This window comes from Hordeum vulgare, chromosome 6H (assembly GCF_904849725.1).
Source record: "Hordeum vulgare subsp. vulgare chromosome 6H, MorexV3_pseudomolecules_assembly, whole genome shotgun sequence".
Taxonomy (NCBI): Eukaryota; Viridiplantae; Streptophyta; class Magnoliopsida; order Poales; family Poaceae; genus Hordeum; species Hordeum vulgare.
This window is the reverse complement of record NC_058523.1, coordinates 66717774-66733664: the sequence shown is the minus strand read 5'-3', so window position 1 is coordinate 66733664 and position 15891 is coordinate 66717774. Positions and strand designations below refer to the sequence as shown.

Here is a 15891-nt window from a genome sequence, read left to right as displayed (position 1 = left end):
CGGGATTAATGATTGACAAATATGTCTCGTTTTCTCAAAAATTATTAGCTAGTCTTCAACTCAGAAAGAAACGACTCATCAATGTAATGTTATAATTTTTATTATTATTAAAAGCAACCCAAGTCCTAGAGCTTGTCTAGAATGTGATGACTCAGTCCAATGCTTGCAAAAGTTTACCCCATCATCCTAAAACTTGAACGGAATGTGACAATATGGTCCAAAACCAAACAAGACGTGACAAGTGGCGCCATGCTGGCCGAGCTGGTCAACAGTGCACTTTTGCGAATAGCCCCTTGCTAATTTCTGTAATTAGAATAGAGCCGTTGCGCCTGAATCCCCAACCTGCCTGATCAGAAAGCACCGACACGAGCCCCGGCCATGCATAGAGAGACCCACCACGCCACCATCCATCAACCCCGTGGCGGCGCCCACGGCCGGCCACCCGCTGCGCGCCGGTCAGATCCACCGCCAGGACGCAGCCACAACTACCCACCGCTCATGCACTGTCCATCATGCGCCAGGACGCCCGAACACGCGTGCATCCGGCCCATCCGCGTCGGTCGCCGCCGGCCACGCATCGAGCTGGGCCGCAACCCGCGCCAATCGCCACCGTGAACAGCGCTTCTCGTGCCCGCGTCTAAGGAGCGCCTCTGCCTCCGTCACCGCGGCCAAGCCGGCGGCAGCGCCGTAGAGGAGGGCGCCACAGAATGGCTTCTGCTATGCAATGTCATACGTATTCAACTGTTAGTAGCAATGGGACAAGCAATGGGACACTGGTACTTCTTCGACTACAAGTTATAGCTGAGATCCACATGCATCGCATGGAATGATCGACCAAGAAACCGGCCATGATGGTAGTCAGTAATTTTTGCTACTTGTGGTCCTCCTCCTTCCGCCGCCTGTCCGCCCACGTTCCCCAGGCAGACGTCGCGCTGTCTCTGCTGACCGTAGCCGAGACGTTCACCTTTGCCGCGTCACTGTTTTACCATACGTCGGCATCCGCGGCCTCGACCGCGGTCACGGCGCTCCTCGGGGACCTCCGTCTGGCTCACGCGGCTCACACGCGGGTCTCCCCGTCACGGCTATCGGGAGGCGAGCGCCGGCGGGTGTCCATTGGCCTCGCCCTGCTCCGTGACCCCGGCGTGCTCCTCCTCGATGAGCCGACCTCCGGCCTCGACTCCTCCTCGGCGTTCGTGGTCGTCGGCTGCCTCCGCGCCGTGGCGGCCGCCAGAGGCACGACGGTGGTGCTGTCCATCCACCAGCCCAGCGCGCGCCTGCTCTCCGCCGTGGATTCGCTCCTCCTCTCCCGCGGCTCCCTCGCCTCCTTTGACGCCACCACGGCTCCCTCGCCTCCTTCGACGCCACCCTCCTCTCACACGGCTTCGCCGTCCCCGCGCAGCTCAATCCGCTAGAGTACGCCCTCGAGGTCATCGACCAGATACCCCATCCCTCGCCCTTCTCCCCTGAACCCAAGTCGGCGCAAGATCACACAACCAAGACATCGGACCACCACAGGCCGGCCATGGCGACGCCGCCGTCGTTGTCGTGTACTTCGCCGTGCTCGCGGATACATGAGTTCGTGGTTCTGTACAAGAGAGCGTGGAAGGTGGTGTATCGGAGCAAGCAGCTGCTGTTGACCAACTTCCTCGAGGCTGTGATCGTCGGGACGCTGCTGGGCACCATCTACATCAATTTTTAATATGCACAAAACAGAAAAATATTTGAAATGCTATGTACACTTACTGATTCTGATCAACATCAACTATAAAACTCATTGTAAAATGTACTCTCGTTAAATCTGGAACTAAGTTCTGCCTGTTTTCAATTGAGTAAGCAGCCCACTTGAGAAAATAAGCTGGCATTACAAGCATGGTCATGCTAAAACCACCTTTTTTGCAAATATGGTAAAACCACCTTGAAGCATTTCAGCAAAAGATTTAATCGCTTAAGAATAAAATGTGTTTGGCGTGGTGTATCGGAGCAAGCAGCTGCTGTTGACCAACTTCCTCGAGGCTGTGATCGTCGGGACGCTGCTGGGCACCATCTACATCAATTTTTAATATGCACAAAACAGAAAAATATTTGAAATGCTATGTACACTTACTGATTCTGATCAACATCAACTATAAAACTCATTGTAAAATGTACTCTCGTTAAATCTGGAACTAAGTTCTGCCTGTTTTCAATTGAGTAAGCAGCCCACTTGAGAAAATAAGCTGGCATTACAAGCATGGTCATGCTAAAACCACCTTTTTTGCAAATATGGTAAAACCACCTTGAAGCATTTCAGCAAAAGATTTAATCGCTTGAGAATAAAATGTGTTTGGCGTGGTGTATCGGAGCAAGCAGCTGCTGTTGACCAACTTCCTCGAGGCTGTGATCGTCGGGACGCTGCTGGGCACCATCTACATCAATTTTTAATATGCACAAAACAGAAAAATATTTGAAATGCTATGTACACTTACTGATTCTGATCAACATCAACTATAAAACTCATTGTAAAATGTACTCTCGTTAAATCTGGAACTAAGTTCTGCCTGTTTTCAATTGAGTAAGCAGCCCACTTGAGAAAATAAGCTGGCATTACAAGCATGGTCATGCTAAAACCACCTTTTTTGCAAATATGGTAAAACCACCTTGAAGCATTTCAGCAAAAGATTTAATCGCTTGAGAATAAAATGTGTTTGGCGTGGTGTATCGGAGCAAGCAGCTGCTGTTGACCAACTTCCTCGAGGCTGTGATCGTCGGGACGCTGCTGGGCACCATCTACATCAATTTTTAATATGCACAAAACAGAAAAATATTTGAAATGCTATGTACACTTACTGATTCTGATCAACATCAACTATAAAACTCATTGTAAAATGTACTCTCGTTAAATCTGGAACTAAGTTCTGCCTGTTTTCAATTGAGTAAGCAGCCCACTTGAGAAAATAAGCTGGCATTACAAGCATGGTCATGCTAAAACCACCTTTTTTGCAAATATGGTAAAACCACCTTGAAGCATTTCAGCAAAAGATTTAATCGCTTGAGAATAAAATGTGTTTGGCGTGGTGTATCGGAGCAAGCAGCTGCTGTTGACCAACTTCCTCGAGGCTGTGATCGTCGAGACGCTGCTGGGCACCATCTACATCAACTTTTAATATGCACAAAACAGAAAAATATTTGAAATGCTATGTACACTTACTGATTCTGATCAACATCAACTATAAAACTCATTGTAAAATGTACTCTCGTTAAATCTGGAACTAAGTTCTGCCTGTTTTCAATTGAGTAAGCAGCCCACTTGAGAAAATAAGCTGGCATTACAAGCATGGTCATGCTAAAACCACCTTTTTTGCAAATATGGTAAAACCACCTTGAAGCATTTCAGCAAAAGATTTAATCGCTTGAGAATAAAATGTGTTTGGCGTGGTGTATCGGAGCAAGCAGCTGCTGTTGACCAACTTCCTCGAGGCTGTGATCGTCGGGACGCTGCTGGGCACCATCTACATCAACTTTTAATATGCACAAAACAGAAAAATATTTGAAATGCTATGTACACTTACTGATTCTGATCAACATCAACTATAAAACTCATTGTAAAATGTACTCTCGTTAAATCTGGAACTAAGTTCTGCCTGTTTTCAATTGAGTAAGCAGCCCACTTGAGAAAATAAGCTTGCATTACAAGCATGGTCATGCTAAAACCACCTTTTTTGCAAATATGGTAAAACCACCTTGAAGCATTTCAGCAAAAGATTTAATCGCTTGAGAATAAAATGTGTTTGGCGTGGTGTATCGGAGCAAGCAGCTGCTGTTGACCAACTTCCTCGAGGCTGTGATCGTCGGGACGCTGCTGGGCACCATCTACATCAATTTTTAATATGCACAAAACAGAAAAATATTTGAAATGCTATGTACACTTACTGATTCTGATCAACATCAACTATAAAACTCATTGTAAAATGTACTCTCGTTAAATCTGGAACTAAGTTCTGCCTGTTTTCAATTGAGTAAGCAGCCCACTTGAGAAAATAAGCTGGCATTACAAGCATGGTCATGCTAAAACCACCTTTTTTGCAAATATGGTAAAACCACCTTGAAGCATTTCAGCAAAAGATTTAATCGCTTGAGAATAAAATGTGTTTGGCCTAACATGAGAGCACCTCTCAGTCAAAATTCAACTGAGTTAGCTATACCCAGACCTTTTTTTCGAAAAGGAGGCGTTGCCCCGGCCTCTGCATTGAATGATGCATACAGCCATTTTATTACGAACGAAGTAGTCTGAAAAAATACAAAGTAGTCCGAGCATTCAGAAAACAAGAAAAAAGATTTACACGGCGATCAGACCGCCCAAAAACCGACTATATCCCTCGGATAAACTGGACTAAGGTCCAATCCTATTAGCATGCCGCCATCCATATCGGTTAAAGATAACATGAGCTACCATCTCCCATCGGACACACCCAGTAACCAAAGGCTGCCTGGTTTCCACAGGAGTGAGTAAGGACCACGTGCGGATCAAGGCGGTAGCCCTGAAGATGACCTGCAAAAAGTTAATGTGATGCAATCTGTTAAAAACTAGATCATTTCTACAGTTCCATATCGCCCACAACATGGCACAAGTTCCAACCCGAATTAGTTTGGCATAAAGTACATTAACCCCGTTTAGCTACGTCCCAAATAACATGTGAATGCTAGTAGGCGGGGTAATGTTGAATGAAATTTGTAATGAACGCTATAATAATTTAGCCATAGGGCAGTCCAGAAAGAGGTGTTTAATCGTCTCATGCGTTTGACAGAAGCTACATCTTTTATTTCCTTTCCAGTGTCTTTTAGCCAAGTTATCCTTAGTTAAAACAACTCCCTTGTGAACAAACCACATGAAGATTTTTATCTTAAGGGGAACCTTGACCTTCCAAATATGCATGGACTTTGAAATAGGCGACGTATCAATAATATGGTCGTACATCAATTTCACTGAGAAAGTATCATTGGTGGTCAACCTTCAACGAATACTATCTGGAAAATCAGACAGGGAAATATCCATTAGTCTTCTGACTAGATGTAACCAACTAACCCATCTATTTCCGATCAAGGCTCTGCAAAATTGAATGTTAAGAGGAGTATGCTGTAACACTGCTGCAACGGAAGTCTGTTTTCGTTGTGCAATATTATAAAGTTGCAGATACTGTAGAGCCAAAGGTTGCGGTCCTAACCAAGTATCTTCCCAGAATCTAGTACTTTCACCATTTCCAATGACGAATCTAGTTCTGTTAAAGAAAGTGGCCTTTGTCCTCATTAGACCCTTCCAAAAAGGGGAATCACCCGGTCGCACAGTGACCTGGGCTAATGTTTTGTGCTATAGATACTTGTTCTTTAGAATTTGTACCCACATCCCTTGCGATTCGACAGACAATCTGAATAACCACTTGCTAAGCAGACATCTGTTCTTGGCCTCTAGATTTTCAATTCCCAAACCTCCCTGATCCTTGGGTCTACAAATAATGTCCCATCTAGCAAGTCTATATTTAGTCTTGACCTCATCGCCCTGCCAGAAAAATGGAGATCGATAGAAATCCAACCTTTTCCGCACCCCAATAGGCACTTGGAAAAAGGATAGGAGAAACATTGGCATACTTGTCAACACTGAGTTGACAAGAACTAATCGTCCTCCGTAGGATAATAGCTTGCCCTTCCAGCAGCTTAGTTTTTTCTTAAAACGACCCTCGATACATCTCCACTCCTTGATGGTCAAGTTTCGGTGATGAATGAGGATACCTAAATATGAGAATGATAACCTACCACCCTCACAGCCAAAAAGTTGATAATACGTGAGCTGTTCAGCTTATGCATCCCCAAAGCAGAAAAGCTCACTTTTGTGGAAATTAATTTTCAACCCAGATGGCTGTTCAAATAAGCATAATATGAGTTTCAAGTTTCTGGCCTTTTTGAGATCATGTTCCATGAAAAGGATCGTGTTGTCCGAATATTGTAGGATTGAGACACCCCCATCAACTAGATGCCGTACCAGTCCCCCTACTAAGTCTTTGTCATTAGCCCTCCTGATCATTAGCGCCAACATATCCGCAACAATGTTAAATAAAATAGGTGACATAGGATCTCCTTGCCTAAGTCCCTTAAGCGTCTGGAAGAAATGACCGACGTCATCATTTACTTTAACACCGACACTTCCTTTTTTATAAAACAATCAACATGCTTTCGCCAAATGTCGCCAAACCCTTTCATACGTAGAGTTTGTTGCAGGAAAGACCATTTAACTTTGTCGTATGCCTTTTCTAAATCAACCTTAAATAAAACTCCATTGAGTTTCTTGGAGTGTAGTTCATGAAGGATCTCATGCAGTACGACAACCCCTTCAAGAATATTCCTACCAGGCATAAAAGCTGTCTGCGAAGATTGCATGACTGAATGTGCCATCTTAGTTAGCCTATCTGTTCCCACCTTTGTGAACATTTTAAAGCTGACATTGAGTAGACATATAGGGCGGAATTGTTCAATTCTGGAGGCACCCTCTTTCTTCGGTAATAGCGTAATCGTACCAAAATTAAGATGAAAGAGTTGAAGGTGACCGGAATACAGATCATTGAACATAGACATAAGATCCGCCTTAATAATATGCCAACAACGTTTATAAAACTCAGGTGGAAACCCGTCTGGACCAGGAGCTTTACCATTTTTCATACCCTCAATTGCCTGTAACACCTCTTTCTCTAGAAATGGTGCGGAGAGACTCTCATTGTCGTCTTGTCCAACTTGAGGAATATCCGCAGTCTGATGCTCGTCCATAGACACAAAGCTATGTTCTGGAGCACCAAACAACCGTTTATAGTAATTTGTGATATAAAGTTTAAGGTTCTCATGCCCTACTATGGTACCCTCGTCTTGCTCCAGTTGTATGATTCTCTTTTTCCTATGTTTGCCATTTGCAATCAAGTGGAAAAACTTTGTGTTATTGTCCCCCTGGACAATTGCCCTGACCTTGGCTCTGACAGCCCATTTCATTTCCTCTTCCCTGAGGAGAACACGCACCCTCTGTTCGGCCTCATATTTTGACGACCTTTCATGTTCATCCAACATGTCGGTCTCAGCCTTACGATCCAGGGCATCTATAAAGTGAAGCAGTTGGTCATGCTCATGTTTGTACTGTCCGGACACATTCTTAGCCCAACCTCTCAGGAATTGTCTAGGGTGTCGGATTTTGCGTTGCCAGATGTCGACACTCGATGTCCCATCCGTATGTTTGCTCCATTCTCTAGCAATAATGTCTAAAAATCCCTCACGGGTGAACCAACTGGCCTCAAAAGAGAAGGCATCTTTTTTCCTTTGTGAGTGGCATTTCCAGAGTCTAACAATAGTGGAGTATGGTAAGATATAGCCCTCTGCATAGATCGAACTGTGACTAAAGGGAACTTCTGCTCCTAGTCAACACTAGTTAGTACTCTATCCAATTTTTCAAAAGTCTGGTTATGTAGAGAATTGGCCCAAGTATATTTCCTACCGGAGAGTTCAATCTCCCGTAGATTCAGACTCTCTATGATCGTATTGAACATAAAGGGCCATCTACCATCGAAATTATCATTGCTTTTCTCATCAGCTCGCCTGATGATATTGAAATCACCACCCACCACCAGTGGTAGATTTTCATCGCAAATTCTAACCAGATCAGCCAAGAAAGCTGGCTTGTGCTCCGTTTGAGCGGCACCATAGACCGCTACTAGAGCCCACTCAAACCCATTCCTTTTTTCTAATTCTAAATTTTACCGTGAAGTCACCTAATATTACTTCTCGCACTTGAAGTGTATTGTATCGGACCCCAAGTAAGATCCCTCCGGACCTTCCTCTTGGAGGGAGACAATGCCATTCAAATTCCACTCCTCCGGAAAGGGAGTTAAGAAAATGTGGTGTGAAGTTTTCCCGCCCCAACGCGATGAAGTCAAGACTATGCTGTAACATTGATTCTGCAAGGAACCTAATTTTAGCCAAGTCTCTCAGACCTCTGCTATTCCAAAAAAGTCCTTTCATATTTCATCATAAAAAAATTGCAGTCCTGAATCTACCACTCCTACGAATAGCCGAAACTGGATAAACTCTTCGTTTCGAATTGCGCTTCGGCTTATCCAAAGCATACTCCTGGTCCATATAACCATGAATATCTTTGGCCGTATCATTATGATGAGTAGTAGATATGTTCGAATCATCGAAAGCTACTTGCGACTGTTCAATCTCCTCCTCAGGGACTAAGTTTTGACATATTAAATTCAATCCCCCCATATCCGATATCTCCTTATCATTCATAGGTCGAACCGCCGCTAAGTTTCGAATAATATCCAAAGCCCTATCAACTTCTAAGTCTAATAAGTCATTGATAGATTTTGAAACTTGTTGGCTAGTCTCACCCAAAGTCACCCCCACTGCCTTAGCATTATCTAAAATATCTTCCGGAGTAAAATGAAGAATAGAATGTTCAGTATTAAAATTCATACCTGTTGAATTCTGAACCTCCTTCATTTTGGCCATACACATCGCCCGTCCAATCTGCAGGTCATCCACATCTGGCTCAGACTGTACCCGTTGACTAGCTCGTCTATCCGGACCCATCGGATTGGGAACACCTCCGAATGCTATGACATCATCAACCGAGATCGGTCCAGACTCTGGTGCAACGGCAGTAGGTATATATTCCGTACCCGCCATGGGCATACACACTGGGCCCTCCATAGAGACGGCAACCACCTCCGAATTGTCGTCGGGTCGAGCAGCACAAAGGGAAGAACTCGTCTGGGCACCTCCTGCGATTGCCAGCGCGTCCACGCAAGCTGCCTGTGCAGCCGTTGGAGCAGGCAGAATAGCACCAATATGCCGTGGTGCAGTAGAAACGTAGCCACCCCCAGTGGTAGCATCCTCATGCATGGCCAGCGTGGTCGCGTGAGCATGCAGGTACGTACCCTGGGCCTCACCGTCGTGGGGTTGAGCAGCACACGCGGTGGAACCCGCCTGGGCACCTCCTGCGCTGGCCAACGCGCCGCCGCAAGCAGCCGCTGCAGCCTCGCCGTGACCCAGTCCATCAGCTGTTGCTTCTCCCAAGCAAGAATCAGAAGCTGGTTGTACATCCGCTGGTGCAACACTGCATAGCTTCAAATGACCAGTAGGTTCCGCATCCTCGGTCCTGGCAAGAGTAGTTGCATGGCCAAGCAAGGCCGAGGCTTCGTCTGCATGCAGCAGCATGAGCTGCGACAAGTCGTCAACCTGCGGCTGGCAAGTTGGGGAAACAGGACCAGCGCCAGTCGACGTATCAGGTGCACCATGCCCAGTAGGAAGTGTAGTCGACGTAGCCTTAGCTCCCACGAAATACTCCTCCAGCGACAGCGGTTTCAGCGCCAATTTAGACTGCTTGCTACCTTTGTAGGTCTTGGGAGTCTTTCCCAAAAATCTCGTCAGACTAGGCTCAAAGGACGCCGCCCGAGAACCAATTTTTGCCAGCGCGGAAGTGGGTTCAAAAGCACCAAACCGCAAATCCTTGTGCATAGCAGAGTTGCTTGGGCCATTACCAGCGCCAAGATTAGGCTGATTTTGCTGCGGATTAGTGGTCTGCTTAGGGTAGCTATTAGGACCTGTGTCTTTTGACCCCTCTGCATTATCTTTGGAACCACTAGCATCATCACCATCAGTCATATGAGTATCTTTATCTGTATCAGGGACATCAAAAAGTGTAGGACTCTCAATCTCCAGTTGGAGAGTGTACCTCATCCCTTCGAAGGTCCAAATAACCTCATCTGGAACTAGTTCAATATCAAGGCCACTAACCAGCATCCTGGCAACACCTTTGGCTCTAGTATAGACCATATCCACCTCCTCAATTTTACCAATAAGCGAGCCCAAACTCCATGTCACCTGAAAATCATTTGTCGCTCTGGATGGAGCTCCTGCAAAATGCACCCAAATCTGGGGTAAAGGTCTCCCCTTAGGCTCTTCGCATTTCCAGGCATCAAACTCAAGCACAATGCTCATGCTAGCAACCCTGCACATCCCAAACTTAAGTAGGCGGGCTAGATCCTCCTTGGTAGGAAAAACGACCTTGAAGACATTATCAGCTATCAAAACCGGTTCCCACCTGAAGGTTGAAGAGACTAGCTCCTTAAGTTGCTGCACTATCTGCTCCACCGTGAGCGCACCCTAGTCACCGTAACCGTACCCGTGAAGCTAGCATCAGGGGCATGAATATTTTCCATAGCAGCCGGTGACTCAAAAAACATCAAGTCTTGACTAGAAACACCATATATAGTAACGACTGGCAAAGGCCCAATCGTAAGAGGACACTTAGCAGCACCATGCGTAGGTTTCAAGCAATACACGCATAACTCCGCCTTACATTCCGAGACGAAGTGCCCTGTCTCACTGCATCGGTAACACACCATTTTCTCTTTCTTACGTGCCCACTTAGAAGGTCTCTCTGGCCCATCTCCCTTGGCACACACCAAGCTCTGATCAGCCATAGATGAATCAGCCACCTCCTTGACTGTTTTCGTCATGGTCACCATGGTAGAATCAATAGGGTCTGCAGGCTGCTCAGGAGCAGCAACAGGAGGTCTAGGCTTCCTTCCGCCCCCTCTGCCAATCCAATTCTGCCGAAAACCTCCTCTCTTCGGATGCGAAGGTCCAGAAGGACCCGGAACAAACTGCCCCGGTGGTGCATTAAAACCATTACCTGCAGTCCCATCGTTTTGCCAAGCATGCCCTCTACCACCTCTAGCGGACGCACCCCCTCGATGGTGCCCCTCACCATATCCGCTGAAACCATCATCACCCCAGCGACTGCGCTGTTGATAAGTGTTCGAGTGAGACGGCTCCCTCGCCTGCCCTGCAGCACCACTAGGCATCCTTCCGGCATGCGCAGGAACATGGGTCTTCCCCAGCTGAGTAGATGTCGTCGCAGGAGCAAACTTCCCCAGCTGCGCAGTTGCCGTCGCCGTCGGCTTAGCCACGGGCGGGTTTCCCTGCCCTGTCTGCTGCCCCGACCCGCCATAGGAGGCAAAGCAGAAGCAGCAGGCGCCGGAACCCTAATCGCTCTGCCTGGTCCCAGCTGTGAGAACCCAGTTATTGTTCTACGAACCCTAGTTCGTGGCGACTGGAGACATGCGACGTGATAAATCATCTCTGAAACACCGCTGCTCGTGTTCGTGACGATCGAGTCGATCTGGTCTGGTGCGTTCTGGGCCAAATACCCCGATGGTACCTAGTCCAGGTCGGCTTGCACTTTCGAAACCGGTAAGTCCTGGGCCATATACCCAGCTATTGGAGTTTGAGACTCCCTGATAATCGATGTCGCCTTAGGCCCATTAGCCGTTAACGCATGCAAAAAAGTTGTCCCTAAACTCACGCACAGATACCGCGCCCGTCGCCCCAGAATCCCGCTCGGACTCCGAGATTAGCGCCGACACTGACGGCCGAAGAACACTGGGCGCGTGTTGTCTCTTCTTGGGACCCTTGATCCAACAATCCGATTTGATGAAATCTGATAAAGAAATAGTATTACGAACTACCTTTGGAATCGGCCCAATCCAAGGCTTCCGAGGAGGAGGCTCCATCTTCTTCCTCGCCAGAATAGGATCGCGCCGCATCTTGCACTCCTGGAGCACCTCCATGGACGGGGAAGGTGTACACGGTGACGGAGCTGCCGACGCCTCCGCACGCACCTCACCATGCTCGTCCTCCAGCTCATCATCCTGCTCGGCAAGGACCCAAAAACGTCCACCAAAACGAACAGGAGGCGAAAGATTACGTACCGATTCGTCAATATGATCCCCTTTCTGCGGTTGCTGATGCACTTGAAACCGGAACCCATCTATCAGAAGGATTTGTCCAGCCGTAGGGAGTTCATCGTGTTGCAGATACCGACCCGCCAATATGTCTCCTTCATCTCTAATGGTAGTCCAGAAGGATGCTATGTGGAGGATGATGAATCCCTTTCGGCCTCCCAGATCAGAGGACGACGGCAAGAAAAGAACCTCCCACCGGCGATGTGCGCTATCGATTGGAGTCCCCCCCCAGGCACTGACCAAAGCCGCCGCTGCAACGGTCAACCTCACCGCATCGCCGAGGTTGAATCTCCTGGATCTCCTCGTCGGTTGAAGCGCGGCGGATCCTCTCGCCAGTCGCCTGGCTAATCGCCCCGCTAGTCGCCTCACTCATTCTCGCCTCGCCCCTGAGTCAATATTTCCTTGATGTCCTCGACATCCTCCAGCTATACCCAGACCTATAGCATCATAGCATCCAATGGTTGATGAGGAATTAATTCTCAAACCAACTGTATGTTTGCATGAAACAAGTTCAGAGCTTTAAGAACATCCCATTGTGCACACAATTTGGTACCACTGAATTGCATAACATGAAAACAGCTACATCACATAATTGAGCATGATGCACTTACCAGAGGTTAGTGGCCTATACAGAGTCAAAGTTGGTTACTGAACAAAGCAGGCCTTCTAGGGGTGGGGGAGGAGCCGCGTAAGGTGCCCCACGGCACAAGCAGCAAGAATAGACCCGTGCAACCATCCACCCTTCAAACTAAGATCCTTGACCATGCCGCGGCCTGGACAAGCGTGATGGGCCAGTGCTGCAACAGCCGCCGGCACGACAAGCTTCTTGGTTCCGTTCTCAATGGTCTAGTCTGTCGGTGGCGTGAAATAGCTAGGTCACCCACATCGGTGACTGAATTGCCACCATTGAGCTGCATGTTCATCCACTTGTCATTGTTTGCATCGCACACAAGCAAGTTTGCTGTCAATAACTGGGTATTATGGGAGCAGCATACAGATGTTGGTGCAAGCTAGCCATCATCTTCATGAGTCGATCCCAAAAAACATCCCAAAGCTAACAGTTGGGTCGATCGTATTATCCCTCAAATGCCATTACAAGAAATTCGCTGAACTTCAACTAAAAGCCCGACGGTAGGACGGTTAGCTAAAGTAATGCACATGTAACATCCAAGATAAATCTTTGGCCTCAAAACTTGGTTTTCCTATGTCATAACAAAATATAGTATCGGTACTTAAATATCTATATAAAAGTTCAGAGGTTGCTTTCCACGCTTATCATAAGAAACCTTTTTACAAGATAACTTGGGGCTTCATACGCCTTACCAAACTTAATTCAAAAGCAAACAAATTAAGTATCTATGATTATAGCGAGCTAGTAATCCTCTAAATCCCACAACCATGAAAGATTTCTTTCTTTACTTGACCATTTTTAAACAACTTAGTTTTCACAGGACTGGAAACCATTGCGTGGATGATTTTCCCTCTCCGAGAACATCGACTCTACAAATATAACACATTTTTTCACTGGGCACTCCTGAGTCATATGGTACAGGCGTGGAGCACATGACGCAATAGAGCAGAAGAGATTGATGTACCTGAAATTCCCACATCACGTTAAGATTCGTGGGATTCTTGTCTGGATGAAACAACTTGGCCTACAGAAACCTAAATATAGCCAACACAGCTAAATTATAACCAATGAGGCCATGCACATATAGCCAGAATTTGATAGAAGGATCACACACCTTGTGAGCATACACCATCCCTCCAGCCACTTGTAATGGCACCATGGAGCGCACGAGCTGGTCAGTTGAGATGTATCCTCTGTTGACCTGCTGTCTCGGTCAAATGTGCGGAAGGCCTCGGCGACCTGCAAGTGATCGGCATAGATAGGGCAGCGACAAGGTTAGAGGAGAAGCTGCGAAGGAGAGGGTGACCTCGTTGAACTCGACGGCGCCATTCTCATCCTCGTGTCGGGAGGGGAGGGGAGCAGCGCGATTATCTCAAGCCTGCTGATCTTGCCGCCGCCGTCAACGTTGAGCAGGCTGTCCAGGGCAAACGTTTGATTAACGCATGCAACACTAATGCGCTGATGGATCAAGGCTGCACACATTCATCATTCATATGCATGCATCTATTATGGCCATGTGTTCATGCCTGCACCTGCACTGGTAGGACGTCTCATAGGTGTGTTCCTCTAATTCATTCAGTGAAAACAACAACAAGAAAAGTTGAGTCTTGAAAAACCTCGAAATACAATGTTGGCTGAATAACTTCCAACGAAGAAGAATCAATGAAAAGCTTACCAGCCAGAACAGCAGCAACCATGCCCAGGGCTCGCCCTCGTCCGTCCCATACGAATATACGAGACCGTGGAGGAGGGGCCGTGGAGCACTCGTCCAGCACGACACCATGGGGCCGAGAAGCACGAGTCCATATCGATGAAAGGCTGGATGCGGTAAGTAAGCATTGGCGAGGCACAGTCGTGGAGGTCGGGCGGTTGCCAAAGAGTAGTGGATCCTAACGTCCCGTCGCACCTGTGCATAGTGGTAGAGGCCGGATCCCGCCGGGAGGAGAATACGGTGTCAACGGCGGATGGATTTGGTCCCGGCAGTGCTGGCAGACGCCGGTGATCTCCGACAGAGGCCGGAACCTGCCCCCAGGCTCCTGCGCGAGCAGCGGCGATGATTGCGGCGGTTAGGCCCCACAAGAACGGAAAAAAAAGACGGGCAAGGGAGGGAGGCGGGTCGCCGGCTTACGGTCTCGTTGATTTTCCGGCCGAGGTTGGGCTTCCATGCGTAGCTATTCTGGTGCTTCGGGGGACCAGTTCGCTTCGACATCTCTCCGCCTCTCTCTCTCTCCGCTTCGCGCCGCCGCCGGTGAGGATGAGGAGAGGCGGATCCCTGCCCGCGCCGCGCCCGCTCTTGGGCCGCCCGAGCACCACCATCACTCGACGCCGGCGAGGATGAGGAGAGGCAGATCCATCAAGGATGGGTGGGGGCTGGGATGACCGACGGCGAGGGATGGATCGGGGCTGGGATGGCCGGCGGCGAGGGGGCCGGGGGTAGGCGGCGTGGCGTGGGATTCGGCGGGGCTGGGTTCGCCGGCGGCGAGGGGGTCGGGTTGGGCGGGGAGTCGTGCGGGCTGGCGGGGGCGGGGGGCGGGTGCGGGTGTGGGCGGGCGTGTGTGTGCGAGTGCGGGCGGGCGTGGGGCTGAGCGATGGGGAAGACGTGTGCGGGGTGGTGGGGATTATCGTTTCGTTAAGTTAGTTTTTTTTATGAACCGATTATGTTTTTATTTAATCGTCTGGTTTACGAAGGGATGAAAAAAAATCGATGAAAGTGCTACCGGAGGAAGTGGGGATGTGGGATCGAGAGGTCCAACCATCGCTCTCGTCGAACCATCGGTACGTTCGATCCTACTTTAATAGTAAAGATGTATATTGTGAACATAAAATGACTTCTACATAAATGTATGCATGGATATGGATAATAAAACATTGAAAATTCTCTACGTACGTGCCACTGATTATGAACTCTGTTCTGTGTGTAGCTCCTTTTCAGTGGCATGTACTCTCTTTGTTTCTAAATATATTTTTTTATAATTTTATTAGAAGACCATATGTGATGTTTGTAGATACATTTAAAGTGTAGGTTTTGCTCATTTTGCTTCAGATGTATTCATTTAATGAAATTTCTAAAAAATATATATATTTAAGAACTAACTGAGCAATAAGTGAATGTTGTAATAATAGTTGTCGACATTGGCTTGATTTTTGTAATAACTTTTAGCTTTCTTTTCAAATGTTCAACGGGGTAAATAGTATACTTTGAATGCCTGGCCATCGCCGTCTTTTAAGCATTCGGAAAGGTAGTGCAGTTATAGGCCATCTGGTTACTTTGAAGTCCTAGTCATCTTTTCAAAATTTGGATCAAATACTGCCATGTGTTTTAATCCCAGACTCTTTTCATATAATTTTACTACAAATTGTAACCATGTACAGTTTGCTAGAGTTGTGTAATGTCAATACTTTAATTTTAAAGAGTGCGGGTGAAATAGAGAGAGCGAC

General features: G+C 47.5%; 2 protein-coding genes across 4 annotated transcripts in view; one reads left to right on the top strand and one right to left on the bottom strand.

Moving 5' to 3' along the window:
• The first annotated feature begins 848 nt into the window (after positions 1-848).
• LOC123405105 (ABC transporter G family member 4-like) overlaps positions 849-15891 on the top strand; it is a 30949-nt gene continuing 15906 nt past the window's right edge. The window contains exon 1 of the mRNA XM_045098937.1: positions 849-1233. Coding sequence (XP_044954872.1) covers positions 849-1233 — 385 coding nt within the window. The remainder of the gene's footprint in view (positions 1234-15891) is intronic.
• LOC123406233 lies at positions 4189-15020 on the bottom strand. 3 transcript variants are annotated; one of them, XM_045099719.1, is made up of 6 exons: positions 14582-15020; positions 14360-14489; positions 14129-14271; positions 13568-13867; positions 13418-13487; positions 4189-4528 (listed from the first exon to the last, which is right to left on the bottom strand). In XM_045099719.1, exons 1-4 carry the CDS (start codon positions 14660-14662, stop codon positions 13853-13855), a joined length of 369 nt encoding a protein of 122 aa, XP_044955654.1. In that variant the 5' UTR covers positions 14663-15020; the 3' UTR covers positions 4189-4528; positions 13418-13487; positions 13568-13852. The 3 variants fall into 3 exon arrangements, with proteins under 3 accessions (XP_044955654.1, XP_044955653.1, XP_044955652.1); XM_045099718.1 differs by lacking the exons at positions 4189-4528; positions 13418-13487 and having other exon boundaries at positions 13583-13867; positions 14129-14489; XM_045099717.1 differs by lacking the exons at positions 4189-4528; positions 13418-13487 and having other exon boundaries at positions 13583-14271; positions 14582-14718.